This window comes from Apostichopus japonicus, chromosome 3, assembly GCF_037975245.1.
Source record: "Apostichopus japonicus isolate 1M-3 chromosome 3, ASM3797524v1, whole genome shotgun sequence".
In the NCBI taxonomy this organism is placed as follows: domain Eukaryota; kingdom Metazoa; phylum Echinodermata; class Holothuroidea; order Aspidochirotida; family Stichopodidae; genus Apostichopus; species Apostichopus japonicus.
The window spans coordinates 21470968-21484194 of NC_092563.1; the positions used below are offsets into that span (position 1 = coordinate 21470968).

The 13227-nt window shown below is 37.7% G+C and overlaps 1 protein-coding gene across 1 annotated transcript in view; it reads left to right on the plus strand.

The window, feature by feature from the left end:
- The window catches only part of LOC139965439 (uncharacterized), a gene marked incomplete in the record, with an annotated part of 200375 nt that extends 196693 nt beyond the window's left edge, over positions 1–3682 (plus strand). The window contains 1 exon segment of the mRNA XM_071967778.1: positions 694–3682. Coding sequence (XP_071823879.1) covers positions 694–833 — 140 coding nt within the window.
- Between the last annotated feature and the right edge of the window lie 9545 nt (positions 3683–13227).

Consider the following 13227-nt stretch of genomic DNA (forward strand, 5'->3'; position numbering starts at 1 on the left):
AGGATTACGCATATTATCTTAGGCTAATCCAGAATATATCACTTGAGTTTGATGGAAGGATTAAGAAAATTATCGAAGGATAATCTTATATCTCTTGTATATCTCAGTACTATTGAGCAGATATTGTGGTGTAATTGGCTATCCTGTTGGAGTGTGTATTGAACAGACACAGATATAGAGCAAGAGGAAGCTGGCTCCCGGTCGAGTTTTGTAAGCCCAATCACTGACATCACTTTAAAACATCTGACAAGACTACATTATGAAATCCACTTTAACGACAAAGAATATAGAAGAACTTTGGTGTTTTAATGGGGTTATGTCTACAGACTTAGTATCTCGAGGTCTCCTGGAGGACTTCAAGGTGATAGAAGGTTAGTCTTGCTCGATGGTGTCAAAGGAACAATAATAGTTAGGTGCCTGACACACTGAGGTTGACCTGTTTAAGTGACATGTGAAAGAAAGGAGATCCTTTGAGCAACTGAGGCCATTAGATTTATATGTTTAGGTACAAATTTCAGGTTTGGTTGTCACTAGGTTTTGCAATGACCATTCACTATGATGCTATGAAACATTGAACTGAAATTTGCTCAAAATGTCGCTGAATTAGATTAAATATCAGAGACTTGAGCAAGGTTCTCTTTTTGGGTAAAAATGATAATATATTTTTTAACATTATTATGTCTTATTCTGTAGTATCAGACAGTCTAATCTACGACCAAGTGACCATGGTTGCAGTCCTGTTGTTGCTTGTAGTCGTCATGGTGATGGTGATGTACCAGACTTGTCAGCACTGGAGGAAACAATCACTCGATGAGAAACCTATTATCCAGTAATCTATCAAAATCTTGACTTTATTTACTAATTGTATGCATTACTGTTAGTAGGGTTCTCTTCGTTTTGTCTCTTCTTGAAGTTCATTTTGTCAATAGTTTTACCCAGATTTATTTGTTGATGTAACAAAAGGTTATTAATCAAAAACGGTTGCTATGGTACATGGATAATTTATAAGTTCATCGAAGGGTGCTTTTACAATAGATACGGATGAAATCTCGAGGTCAGGATCTGATCCTCATGTCCAGATCACAGCTGTAGTGTATAAACACAGTTCAGATCGGATCTGATCCTCCTATATTGATGCTGGCAGAGACCAATTATCTGGTCCGGACGTCCAGATCAATTTGGCAATGTAAACACTCCCGCATCAACAGTGACCCGAGATATCAGGTGACCCCATTAAGTAACATGTATTCTCGCCTGAAATTCTAGTCCTGTATCATGTATGTGCTAATTTCTACACAGATTGAATGTGTGTGGGCCGTGCATACGTAGTATTGCCACCCCAAGGCTATGCAACCATGACAATGAATGTTTTGGATTACACGTTCTACGCCAACTGTGGCTGCGCATGACACATTTCCAATCTGATTTTGTTACCAATATCTGGTGAAAAGCGAGAGAGGATTAGAGTACCACTCATGTGTAAATGCATCAAGTGTAAAAGTGATGTTTGATTTTAAGAGGGTATCATCCTGCAAAGAATTAGAAAGCATATTGAAGCTGATAGTGAATGCTGTTATTTTCACTTCTTCTCAAGTTACTTCTTTTGGCTAATTGGCACCTAATCGACCATAATTAAAGAGATTGATGGCATTGTTGGTCATTGATTTAGTCAATTAATCACTTTGAAGCCTTTGAAAGGCTCATTGTTTTATTTTGCTTCCTAAATTACTGGAAATGACGACATACGAAAGACAGCAAAGGAAAAGTTCAGAGTTCAATTTAAGTTTTATCCATATATTCTAACTTTCCTGGTGAAGTTTGCAGGCAATTCATAGATGCCCTTTGTGAGATATATTAATTTGAAGTAACAATGCTTCTTACTACTAATACTGAACTTGAAGTCAAAGAAGTGTTATGTCTGAGAACTGGCAGCAAACAGAAATAGTTTGTTTCCATCAAATTTATTTTTTCTTCAAAACGTAATAACAAGAAGATTTTATTGTCTAATGGTTATCGTTGTATTATCATACCTGCTGACATCTGGAGAAGAGCATGAAGGAATTGAATACAAGATTCACCAAGGTGTTTTATCTATGTCTACCTTTTTACAAGGAAAAACTAACAGTAGTTCTGAACTTTTCCTATAGACAAACATTTTAACAACTGTCACCGTCTGTCACCGGGCTGTCACCGTTTATTGGTGATATATGGCATTAAAACTGCTTTCATTCCCCAACTGAAAACATTTTCGGACTGAAAACGTGTATTTCATTTTCGGACTGAAAACGTGTATTTCATTTTCGGACTGAAAACGTGTATTTCATTTTCGGACTGAAAACGTGTATTTTTTTCGGACTGAAAACGTGTCGGACTGAAAACTCGTTTTTTCGGACTAAAAACGTGTATTTTATTTTCGGACTGAAAACGTGTCGGACTGACAACGTGTACCCAGAGTTTCAATAGAACTTTCCTGGACGATATCACTCTGACAGTTGGTATGGTATTGACCTGGGACTAAATATACTGTTTACATAGTCTCAGCCAAGGAGATATTTAATGTAGCGTGAGTTAGCTGTAAATGGCATACTCTGTGGAATTGACTGGGTTCTAACTATACTGTTTAAATATCTCACTAGCCAAGGCGATATGTGATGTAGCTTGTGTTAGCTGTAAATGGCATACTCTATGATATTGACTGGGGACTAACTATACTGTTAAATATCTCACTAGCCAAAGAGATATGTGATGCAGCTTGTGTTAGCTGTAAATGACATACTCTATGGAATTGACCGGGGACTAACTATACTGTTTAAATATCTCACTAGCCAAGGAGATATGTGATGTAGCTTGTGTTAGCTGTAAATGACATACTCTATGGAATTGCTGGGGACTAGCTATACTGTTAAATATCTCACTAGCCAAGGAGATATGTGATGCAGCTTGTGTTAGCTGTAAATGACATACTCTACGGAATTGACTGGGGACTAACTATACTGTTAAATATCTCACTAGCCAAGGAGACATGTGATGTAGCTTGATGTTAGCTGTAAATTGCATAGACCATCAGTGACCATTGACTTGCTAGCATATTTCTAGCATATTTCTAACATATTCTAGCATATTTGGTGGCTGCAATATTGACATATGGGTATGCATAAAGATATCTCCTGAGAGTTGTAAATAAAAACATTTACTTCCCACCTCATGTGTAGTAGGCCTTTTGCCATATTAAATATAAATTCAGTGATAATGAGAAAGGTAACTTGACTACAATCTATGTTATAATGTATTTCTTCATATTTCTAACTATAGTTGCTGCGATTCCAGTTTTAGTAGCAAAGGTAATGGCAGTTATTTTGAACTCTGGGTGTACTTGAGGAATATTAAAACAGGTATTGTTATTGGTTGTTATGCCTTTTTTTACATCATAGTTGTTTCACAGTCACCGCTTGTATTGTTTCTGTTTGACTTTATCATTGTTTATATTGTTGCTGTTTGTATTGTTAATGTTTGTACTGTTACTGTTTGTATTGTTAATGTTAGTACTGTTACTGTTCATAATGTTGCTTTTTGTACTGTTAATGTTTATATTGTTGTTTGTTTTGTCGCTTTTCATATTTTTGTAGCTGTTCGTATTGTTACTATTTGAAATTTTGCTATTCAATACACCTGTTTGAACTTGCATTGTTTGTATTGTTGCTGTTTGTATTTTGGGTTACAATGCCAAAGGCTCAGTAACCATTGCAGTTGTGCAAACACAATATCTCAACAACCATTATTGGAATCAATGTCATACTTGGTAGGTAGATCCCCCATGATGTGTAGATGTGCCATGTGGTTTGTGGTTTCAATCTCATGAATATTACTGAGTGCGTGGGTCAAAATTTTAAAATACTTAAAAATGTCAATAACTTTGCAACCAAATTCCGATTGACCTCATAACGTGGTATGGTGATGTCAGTTGATAAAAGGTGATGTCAGTTGATAATAGGTTTATGTTCATGTAATCAATAAATTCGCCTTCATAAAAATATTCATGAATGGGCAGGGCTAGAGTGTTATCACACTAAAAAGCTTGTAAACACGATATCTCACGACCAACATGTTGAATTGATGTCATACTTTAGTAGGTAGATGCCCCTTGATGTGTACATGTGAAATTGAAATTAGCGGACATCAAGAACAGACAACAGAAACGGCCACTAAACGTAGGCCTAGGTATTGAGACAAGCTATATATGCAACGCACGAGCAAGTATGGCTAGATACACCCTACGCTACAGCATTGCGACCAATCACGCAGCAATATACCAACCATTCGAGTAAAACTTCATCAATTTGAGGGGTATGCAAAAAAAAATCCCGAGTTTTTAAGAGTATCTTCTGTTAGGTTTCACGGGGAAACCGTGTTGTGGATGGAAGCAGCGGTGAAGTACATTCACCATTTTTAGCTCAGCTGACAGCTTTCAGCTATCTCATAGCTGTCGTACGATATTTTAGAAATTCTGACACTTTGCCAACGTGTTTGAATGACTGACGTTCCATCATTTTCTCTTCAATTAGCCTGAAATTTCGCAAGAGATTTGTGTGAGTTAAGTTTCCATACATGCGATCATATTTTCGGTCCTAAAAAGTTGCACAGAATATGATTGGTCCATGATTACACTTCGGATATCACCATATACAATAAGGGTTGATTGATGAAGTTTCTACAGACTTTCCCCACTCCCGTTTTCAAATTTGATGGAATTGTTCAACAAAAGTTGAACAGAACTTTTCCATACTTGAAAGTGTCAAGCATGATGTGATTGGTCCTTGGTGACACTTCGGACAGCACCATGGGTTGATTGATGTAGCCGCTAGTCGTCCCGACTAATCTATCAATAGCATAGGACCCTCAGCGCAGCTAGCCCTAGTGCGCAGTAACCCTGTAATAAATTGTTATTTTAGATTTTAAAAGATGTTTACGCTGTATGTTTATGAATGCTCCGTGAAGTTTGTTAACAATCTCCGCGCATGAAAACTTCCCTTACATAATGCACGTGCAGATAGCGAACCATTTTACACAGTCAATGCGCATTGAGATTGGTCCTTGATAAAAATCTAACTTAGACGACAGTTAAGTTTCGTAAACGGCCAGAAGTTTTCTTGGAACTGAATCTCGACAATTGCGAAATACGACGGAAAACTCCGACAACGGAAACATTCCACTGCTACACACGAAACGTGAGATTGGTCCAAACTTGCCTTCTTAAGATATCGTGTTTACAAGCAAGACGTCACACACTTACACCTACACGCACATCCGCCTGCATGACTACATCGGTTACGATTAGTATCGAAACCAAAAATATAGTATACTTGTCAGAAAGAGTATTACTCTAAAATTCTATGGAGAGCCTTATAGGGGGTCTAGTCGGCAAAGCCCCGAAGCTTTTAGATATTTCTTGTTCCCTCGTAGAGAGTTTAAAACACCAAAGCACGTATGAGAGAAATGAATTCAATTTCAAGGAATATATTTCGCAGCCCTAGTGGATGTCCAGGTGGCAAATTCACCGGAAGATCTAGAAGATTCTAGATCTCTCGTAGCGAACTTATATTACTCAAATATATGTCAGGTAGAGGAATTACAGAAGACATTCTAAGATCTGGAGGGGATCACGGGGAATTCATTTGCAGCGTTTGCAGATATTTCTCGTTCTCTTAAAGCGCTTTTAAAGCTCAATAATATAAATTCTAAGAGGAATTCAATATACATCAGCGATATGCAGTCACAAAACCCCGATGAGAATCCGGGCACGAAGCCTACAGAAACTATCATTCTGTTAGCCTAACAGTATCCAATGATCTGAAGCCCTTGTGGAGAGGAAATATAATAATAATAATCAGCAATTATTTATACGACGCTTAAGCGACCACAAATATAGGAGAAACCCGCAAAGGCTTATGGGTTACAATCTACACGTCGGGTGACTTCCAATTCATCACTTCAACTGATTTAGTCATTCTGCTGCAGTAAAAGCTGCATGAAAAGTTACTGAATTATGTCCGTTTTCGCGTTCCATACATAACAACTCCCTGGTTCTACCAAGCACGTATTCTTCAATTCGACGTAATTAATTGGAACTTACTTCTACCCGTGTAGTAATTTGAATCACCCAAGCGTCTCACTTACCACCTTGTTTCCGGCTGCTATGCATATAGTTCTACAGTACACAAAATGCATTCGTGGTGAATTATGAAGTACCGTAAAGGGCAATGGAATTTTCGTTTTTCTATTGCAGGGAATTCCTTTCTTCTTTTCATGACGTTTGTATTCCGTCATAGTTTCCGATTGGTTATTTGTTTTAAAAAAGTAAATCCATTCATATGTGGCTTCGACGTCGTGGTACGTGTTTCGAGTCCATTGCATCGGCGGATGTATACTGCATATACTATGGCAATATTTTAAACATCTCGGAATGGTGATCATCGAGCGTAAACGGACAAACTGGTATAGATAAACCCTCTCCTTTAATCCACACTGTTTGACTTCTTTCATTATGCAAAGGTAATTAGTTTATGGGGTAAGGACGTGACCTCCATGATTTAATACAAATTCTGGGACAAAATTTTGAAGATGGAATGTGCGGCGTGGGGTGAGCTCTATGGGGAGAAATTGTTATACTTCTGAAAAAATGGTAAATACCTTTTGCCAGTTATAAAGGATTTTTTGTTTTCAAGAATATGTCTCTTATGGCAATAAAATGAAGTAAAATATTTAAAACTTGTACTTAATGGGTTTATGTTTTTGTCACATGTCTTAGATTTTGGAAAATTTTCCCCAAGACTATGTATTATTATTTATTTGTTCAATGCCGAGCCGGAGCCGTGTTTGCTATTGAGACAATCAAAAGTCCAGTCTGAGTATCGATAGAGCACAGACGTAACATAATAGCCAAACAGAAAAACTGCAGTGTGGTTTCGATGATGCTACATGAATACTCTTAGATGGATGTGGCCCTAGGATGTAGCGTATAGCCAGGATGAGCAACATACTTCAAAGAAGTCCAGTAAAAGGCATTGAGATATAACAAACAATACCCACATCGGCAGCTGATAACCCGCGAGATGGACATTTTTCTTGTATTCGGCATACAGATTGATCTCTACCAAAGACAACGGGCCTTGAAAAATATTTTTAAAAGTACTCGCTATTTGGCGACCGTGACTACAAATTTACTCGCAAAAACGCAAAATTCACTCGGCAGTATCAAGTTGCTGTTCAAGTCTCCATAGTAGAGATCTTCAACACCAATAGTTTCTGTGAACAAAGGTTAGTCACTTGGGAAGATACATGGTGCTACGTAAATGCACATTGGAAATTATGTTTCTGTGCAGTATGAAATTTAAACTTTTTCCACCAAAAGTAAGTGCTGAACAAAGTACACCATGTCGCAGAATCATAAGTCAGTAGATAGGCCTATTGTATTGTCTCAAACAATTAAAAATAATACATCTGCAAAAATACCTACGAAGGTAGCTTAATAATAATAATAAATAACTTCTTAATATAGCGCCAAATACCAAAAGGCCCCTAGGCGCTTTACAAAACCTAAAACAATAGAAACAAAAACACAGAGAAATCAAAGGGAAAAAAAATATAGAAAATACAATAACGAAAATTAAACAGTATGTAAAATACGAACACAAAAATCTTAAAACACGAGACGACTATAAAACAGACCAAAAACCTTAAAAAAAAAAAAAGATACGCACATGAAATAGAGTTATACAAAAGTAACAGTCTAGATAAAACTACGAGTATATAAATGTGACAAAATCACGTAGAGAAAGTAAAAAGATGTGTTTTTAAAATTTTCTTAAATATGGCGAGAGATTTGGCAGTCTTTATGTTGTGTGGTAGGTCGTTCCAAAGCTTCGGTGCAGCGACCGAGAATGCGCGATCTCCGTAGTTCTTGGTTGAGACGGTTTTCGGGACCACGAGGAGTGCCTGCGATGCTGAACGGAGCGAGCGTCCCGGTGTGTAAGCAGCGAGAAGATCTCTGATGTAAGCAGGAGAAAGACCGTTGAGTGACTTGTAAGTAAGCAATAAAATTTTATACACAATGCGGTCCTTCACTGGAAGCCAATGGAGCTCGTTCTTTCGCAAGGCATTTATGTTAACATCCCTACCACTTACACCCAGGACAACCCGAGCGGCACTATTCTGCACGCGTTGGTAGCTTGGCAATGGCAGAATTTGGTAGGCCATAGAGAAGACTGTTATTGGCATCGAGATGAGATGTTACGAAGGCCTGTACAAGTCGTTCAGCAGTCGGCCGATCTATATATTTCCTTATACGACCAATCTTTGATGTCCCAAGACTTGCAGAGCGACACACTTTGTTCACATGCGATTGAAGCGACATATGTCGGTCCATCAACGCACCGAGATTCCGTGCTTCCGGAGCAATATCAACTTTCGTGTCACCAACTTGAATAGTGGAGATAGGAAACGGATTCTTTATAAAACGCGAGGAAAAGTGCGAGCTTAGCTTCTGTTACATTAAGGCTCCTCAATAACTAGGCATATACAAGGCAGAGCTAGGTATGCGCGAGCTCTAAGCCTATACAGTACCTCACCTCTACTTTGAACCGCTACTCAGTCGATTAGCACGGATTTCGTACATTTACCCAATTATTTACCTTAGTCATTTAGCTGCACATTGGTGAACGAAAAATATCGCCATTACTCCAGTACACTGCCTAAATCAGTGCGATATTTTACGCAATGTTTTTTATAGGTGAAAGGGCATCTATCTTCAACTCGCAACTAGTGTGGAGTGGAATCTGTGCAAAATAATCCTAGCAGCAATAACAACAAACTTGTCTCAAAACTCCTTAAATTGTATATTTTGCGAATTATGACTGATGGCATGTAAATGCCTTAAGAAATCATTTAGGAGACGTTTGGCCACCTTAAGTTTATTAGTTGGTATTCTGACACAAAACATTTTGAACAATGCTTATTGTTAGTAGTCTACCTGCATATACTTTACTGTGCAGGGGTTGCATGCACATAACCAAGTCATCGTGATATCGACGGTTATTTTGTTTAAATTGGTCGAGAAATTAATATATGAACACAACATATTTATGAATGCATTTAAAACACACTATGTACTTCGTAAACTCCAACCGTTCGTGTATTGTAGATTTGTTTTCTGCAGATCAACTCGAAAGGGTATGAATTTTAATATCGCGAAACTCGGAATAAAATGTTAACAACTTGTTAAAGTTTGTTTATTAGGCTATTGTAATTTAATGCAACTTCAGATGGGGATGTTTAATGTTAATTGTTATTACTCTATACCTGGGCCGCTAGTACTATACTCTAATGTGTAGGGGTTGACTGCGCATAACCAAAAACTTTTTTTAATTAATTGAGACATTAATATATGAACCCAACATATTCATGAATGCCTTTAAAATACTCTAGGTAGCCTACTTTGTAAGCCTAAACCGTTCCCTGTAATAAATTGTTATGTTAGATTTTAAATGATGTTTTAGCTGTATGTTTATAAATGCTCCGTGAAGTTTGTGAACAATCTCCACACATGAAAACTTCCCATACATTATGCACGTGCAAATAGCGAACCCATTTTACAGAGTTAATTCGCATTAAGATCGGTCAGTGATAAAAAATCGAACTAGACGACAGTTAAGTGCCCTAAACGGCGCTTGTCACGAACGACTTTATTCATTGTACGTGTATTCAGTATATGCTGGTCAGGGTGATAAGTAGGTCACTCGTCGTGACTGACAACTTGTGCGTTTTTTCTGGAAGCTACGAGAAATAATGGCGCTATTCGGTATTAGCGATCACAAATTTCCAGAACATACGGGAAGTTATTTTTAGCAGGTGACCGGATATCGTCGACCAATGAATGATATCAGTCCTATCTTCGAGACATGGATGGTTCTCGATGTTTTTCCGTCAGGATTCCTGGAAAAGAACTTTCGGGAGATTAAACCCGGCTATATAAGAAGAGATATTTTCGGTGATGAGGAGTTGAGTTCAGAGTTTTCCGATCTATTGTAAAAAGAAATTCATCTGAGATAAAAGATTAATCGAGGGGACGGACGGAGGAACCGGTGGACTGTTTGTTTATTAGATTGGTGCGTCGTTTAACCGGGACAGGCGTGACTTCGGCAGAGTTTTTCGGAGTTCACCCAGGAGGAAGCCATCCTTGGGATACAAACGTTGAGTCGAATTGGACCAGCGGGGAACGGTTTTGCTCCTGACCAAGTCACGGGATACCAGCCTACGAGGGAGAATCCCGACATCGTTGTTGGTGACGCAAGGAGGTCAGAACAGCTACGAAAGGAACCGAGAGCCGGCACGCGCCGCGTAAGATAAGTTAAGTAATCTTTTAAAAATTTAACGGCCGTATAATATTGTAAAATCTGTCTGTAATATTCTAAATTTCTAGTACCAATAATCCTTGTACAAATCAGTAGAGATCATATCATTGTAAATATATCGTTTTTGTTAACTTTCAGAAACATCTCAGTAGTCTTTTGGTCCTTTGAGTTTACTTCCCTGAATCTATCTAAAATGTTATTTTTATCGGCCTTGAAGGCCAAAGGAAAAACCCGGGGTCGCAACAGAGGGGGCGCTAGAAGGTGCCATTTTGTTTTATCCCACGGAAGTTGTGACAGCGCTTAGCCATTCCCCAACGTCACTACATCCAAACCTGAAGTTTTTCTTTGGCACTGAATCTCAACAATCGCGTAAAAAAAGACTGAAAACTTCAACAATGGAAGAAAGTATATAATACCGATGACTCAGTGATATCGTTCGTTCCAATAAAAACGCTGTTTGTACAAAGTATGCAGCGGAGCAACACACTAAAGCCTATGGAAGTTTGTGCGTGAGTTTTCATTCGATGCTACGGATGCCCATGAGCTAATTTCCAATTGTCAACAGCCTCCTATTCTTATGAGGCGTAACGCACATGTTATCTAATACGCTGGTCGGTGGGAGATACGGTAGAATAGGTCCCTGATTCCCTATACAGTATTATTATTATTATCTAGGGTCAGTTGCAAGTAGCTTTGTTAGCCTCCTATAGATCTGATTAAAGTCCATAACATAACATTGCAAAGATTGTAGGACACAACAAACTAATAGGATATTTGGACCACTTGCTTGCGTCATGGCATAACTTTTCTCACGAGTTTTATCTTAGTATTGAAGCTTTGCACTTATGCCAAGAAAGGCGTACCAAAGTGGCATTCCCATTCTTAAGCCTAATCACTGAATACCGTAGTGGAACAGGTACTTTGCACCAACATTGACATCGGAAGCTGAAAAATGTTTTTTATCTTAAGTGTTTTACCAATTCTGTATCTGCTTTTGTCTAATTGTATTTATTTCTTAACTGTGATTTGCTTTCTTTTGGATTGAACAGTGATACCCTTATGTTCACCTAATCCATGCTTGAATGGTGGAACGTGTATTAATTTTGTCCAGGATTTCTTTTGCCAATGTCCTGCTGACACATCTGGCAGTATATGTGAAAGTGGTTAGTTATGGCCTTATTCCATTCATATCTTATTGATTGAAAATATTTACTGTTTTGTCTGTGCAATGTTTTCTTGTTTTGTTAAGACAACAGGAGATACAAAAGAATTATAACAAATTTGACAAAATTTAAATACTGTGGAAAAATATGAGAGGAAGGTAATATTTAGTAATAGCTCCAATCTTTTACTCTTTTTTTGGAACCATGTAGATACATATTTTAACCACGCAATCTTTTACCGCCTGGTTTCTGTCGTTGTTGCTGGTACTCGATTGAGAATGTGTAACTGATATATTTATGAGATGGGAGTTTGTGTTACAAGAGAATGACACCTTTATTATTATTCAATGGACTCCCAAACCACATAGAAACTTAACAGAGTGCACCGTCACATTGATGATACACTATAGGTATACGACTGTAGTCGTTGCTATGTGTTTTAGTACATGGGAATTACCAGCGGTAGCGTGGTGGTACCATGAGTTGACGAGCACTAGAAGTACTTATAGGTTTTTTAGTTATTATTGAAGTAGAAACCATTCGAAACTTATATCTGAAGTTGTCAAGTCAAGCTTATTTGTTTTTAGTCACCTTTAAATTGTTTTTAATTGAACATTTGTTTCTTTGTTTGGTGGAATGTTGAGTCAATCACCTAGAGCGTCTGCATACAAGTAATCCCATCACCTTGTTCTCATGCTTCTGAACCCTTCTCATTTCTGGAGTAGAAATCACACATATTAAGATCTATATCGTAGCGCCCTCTCTTCATATGCTAGCGATCCCCCGGTTTGTTTCCTCTGATTGGAACTATATTAGCAGATGAGTATTAAAACTTCACATCAGTACATGGTGACATTATTCGATGTATAAATCATGTCACTGCTTTTTAGTCCATTCATCAAATATATAAGCCTAACCCTGCAGTTAACATATCAGCTCTTCAGGTGTAGCTAAAGGCTTTCATTATTTCAACTGTAACACTTTGATTAAAATTGGAAAGTGTAATTGTAGAAAGTCTGTATTAAAGCAACCAACCTTGCACGGTGAAAAAAAAATTATTTTAATTTAGACTAATTCGACTATATTTTCCCTATCAGCTGATACATGGCTTGCGACTTCCAGTATGAGCCCCCGTGTCTCTTCTTGTTAAATCATTTCAGAAATTAAAACAAATATAAAGAAACACTCCAAGCCAATCAATATTTTTTTATCTACTAATATGCCAAGAAAGTGCTCAGTTTTTGGATTTTGCTCACCTTTTGGTGACTACTTGATTTGAGTGAAAATGAGTACAATTTGATATAAGGTTTGGTTTTCTGTTTGTTGGCAGTGTCAAAATGTGCACATGGCTGTGCCAAGAACCAAAATGGCGGCTAGATGCCCATATATGGCTATGATGAGTTTGTAATTTTTGTTTAATAGCCAGGGTGGGAGATTAGGGTAATATAAAACAATCCTTATGAAGGGTCTTCACAAGAACAATAAGCCCACCAAATTTGAAATTTGTCCGATACTGATTGGGGAACAATTAACAGAAAACTAAAATAGAGGGCGCCCTTTATTTGTTGCTTAGACTTTTTAAGGTAAATGTACAGAGCTATTTAAGAAACATTAGATAGGTTGTATGAAATAATTTATAGCTGAAAGATACATACTCA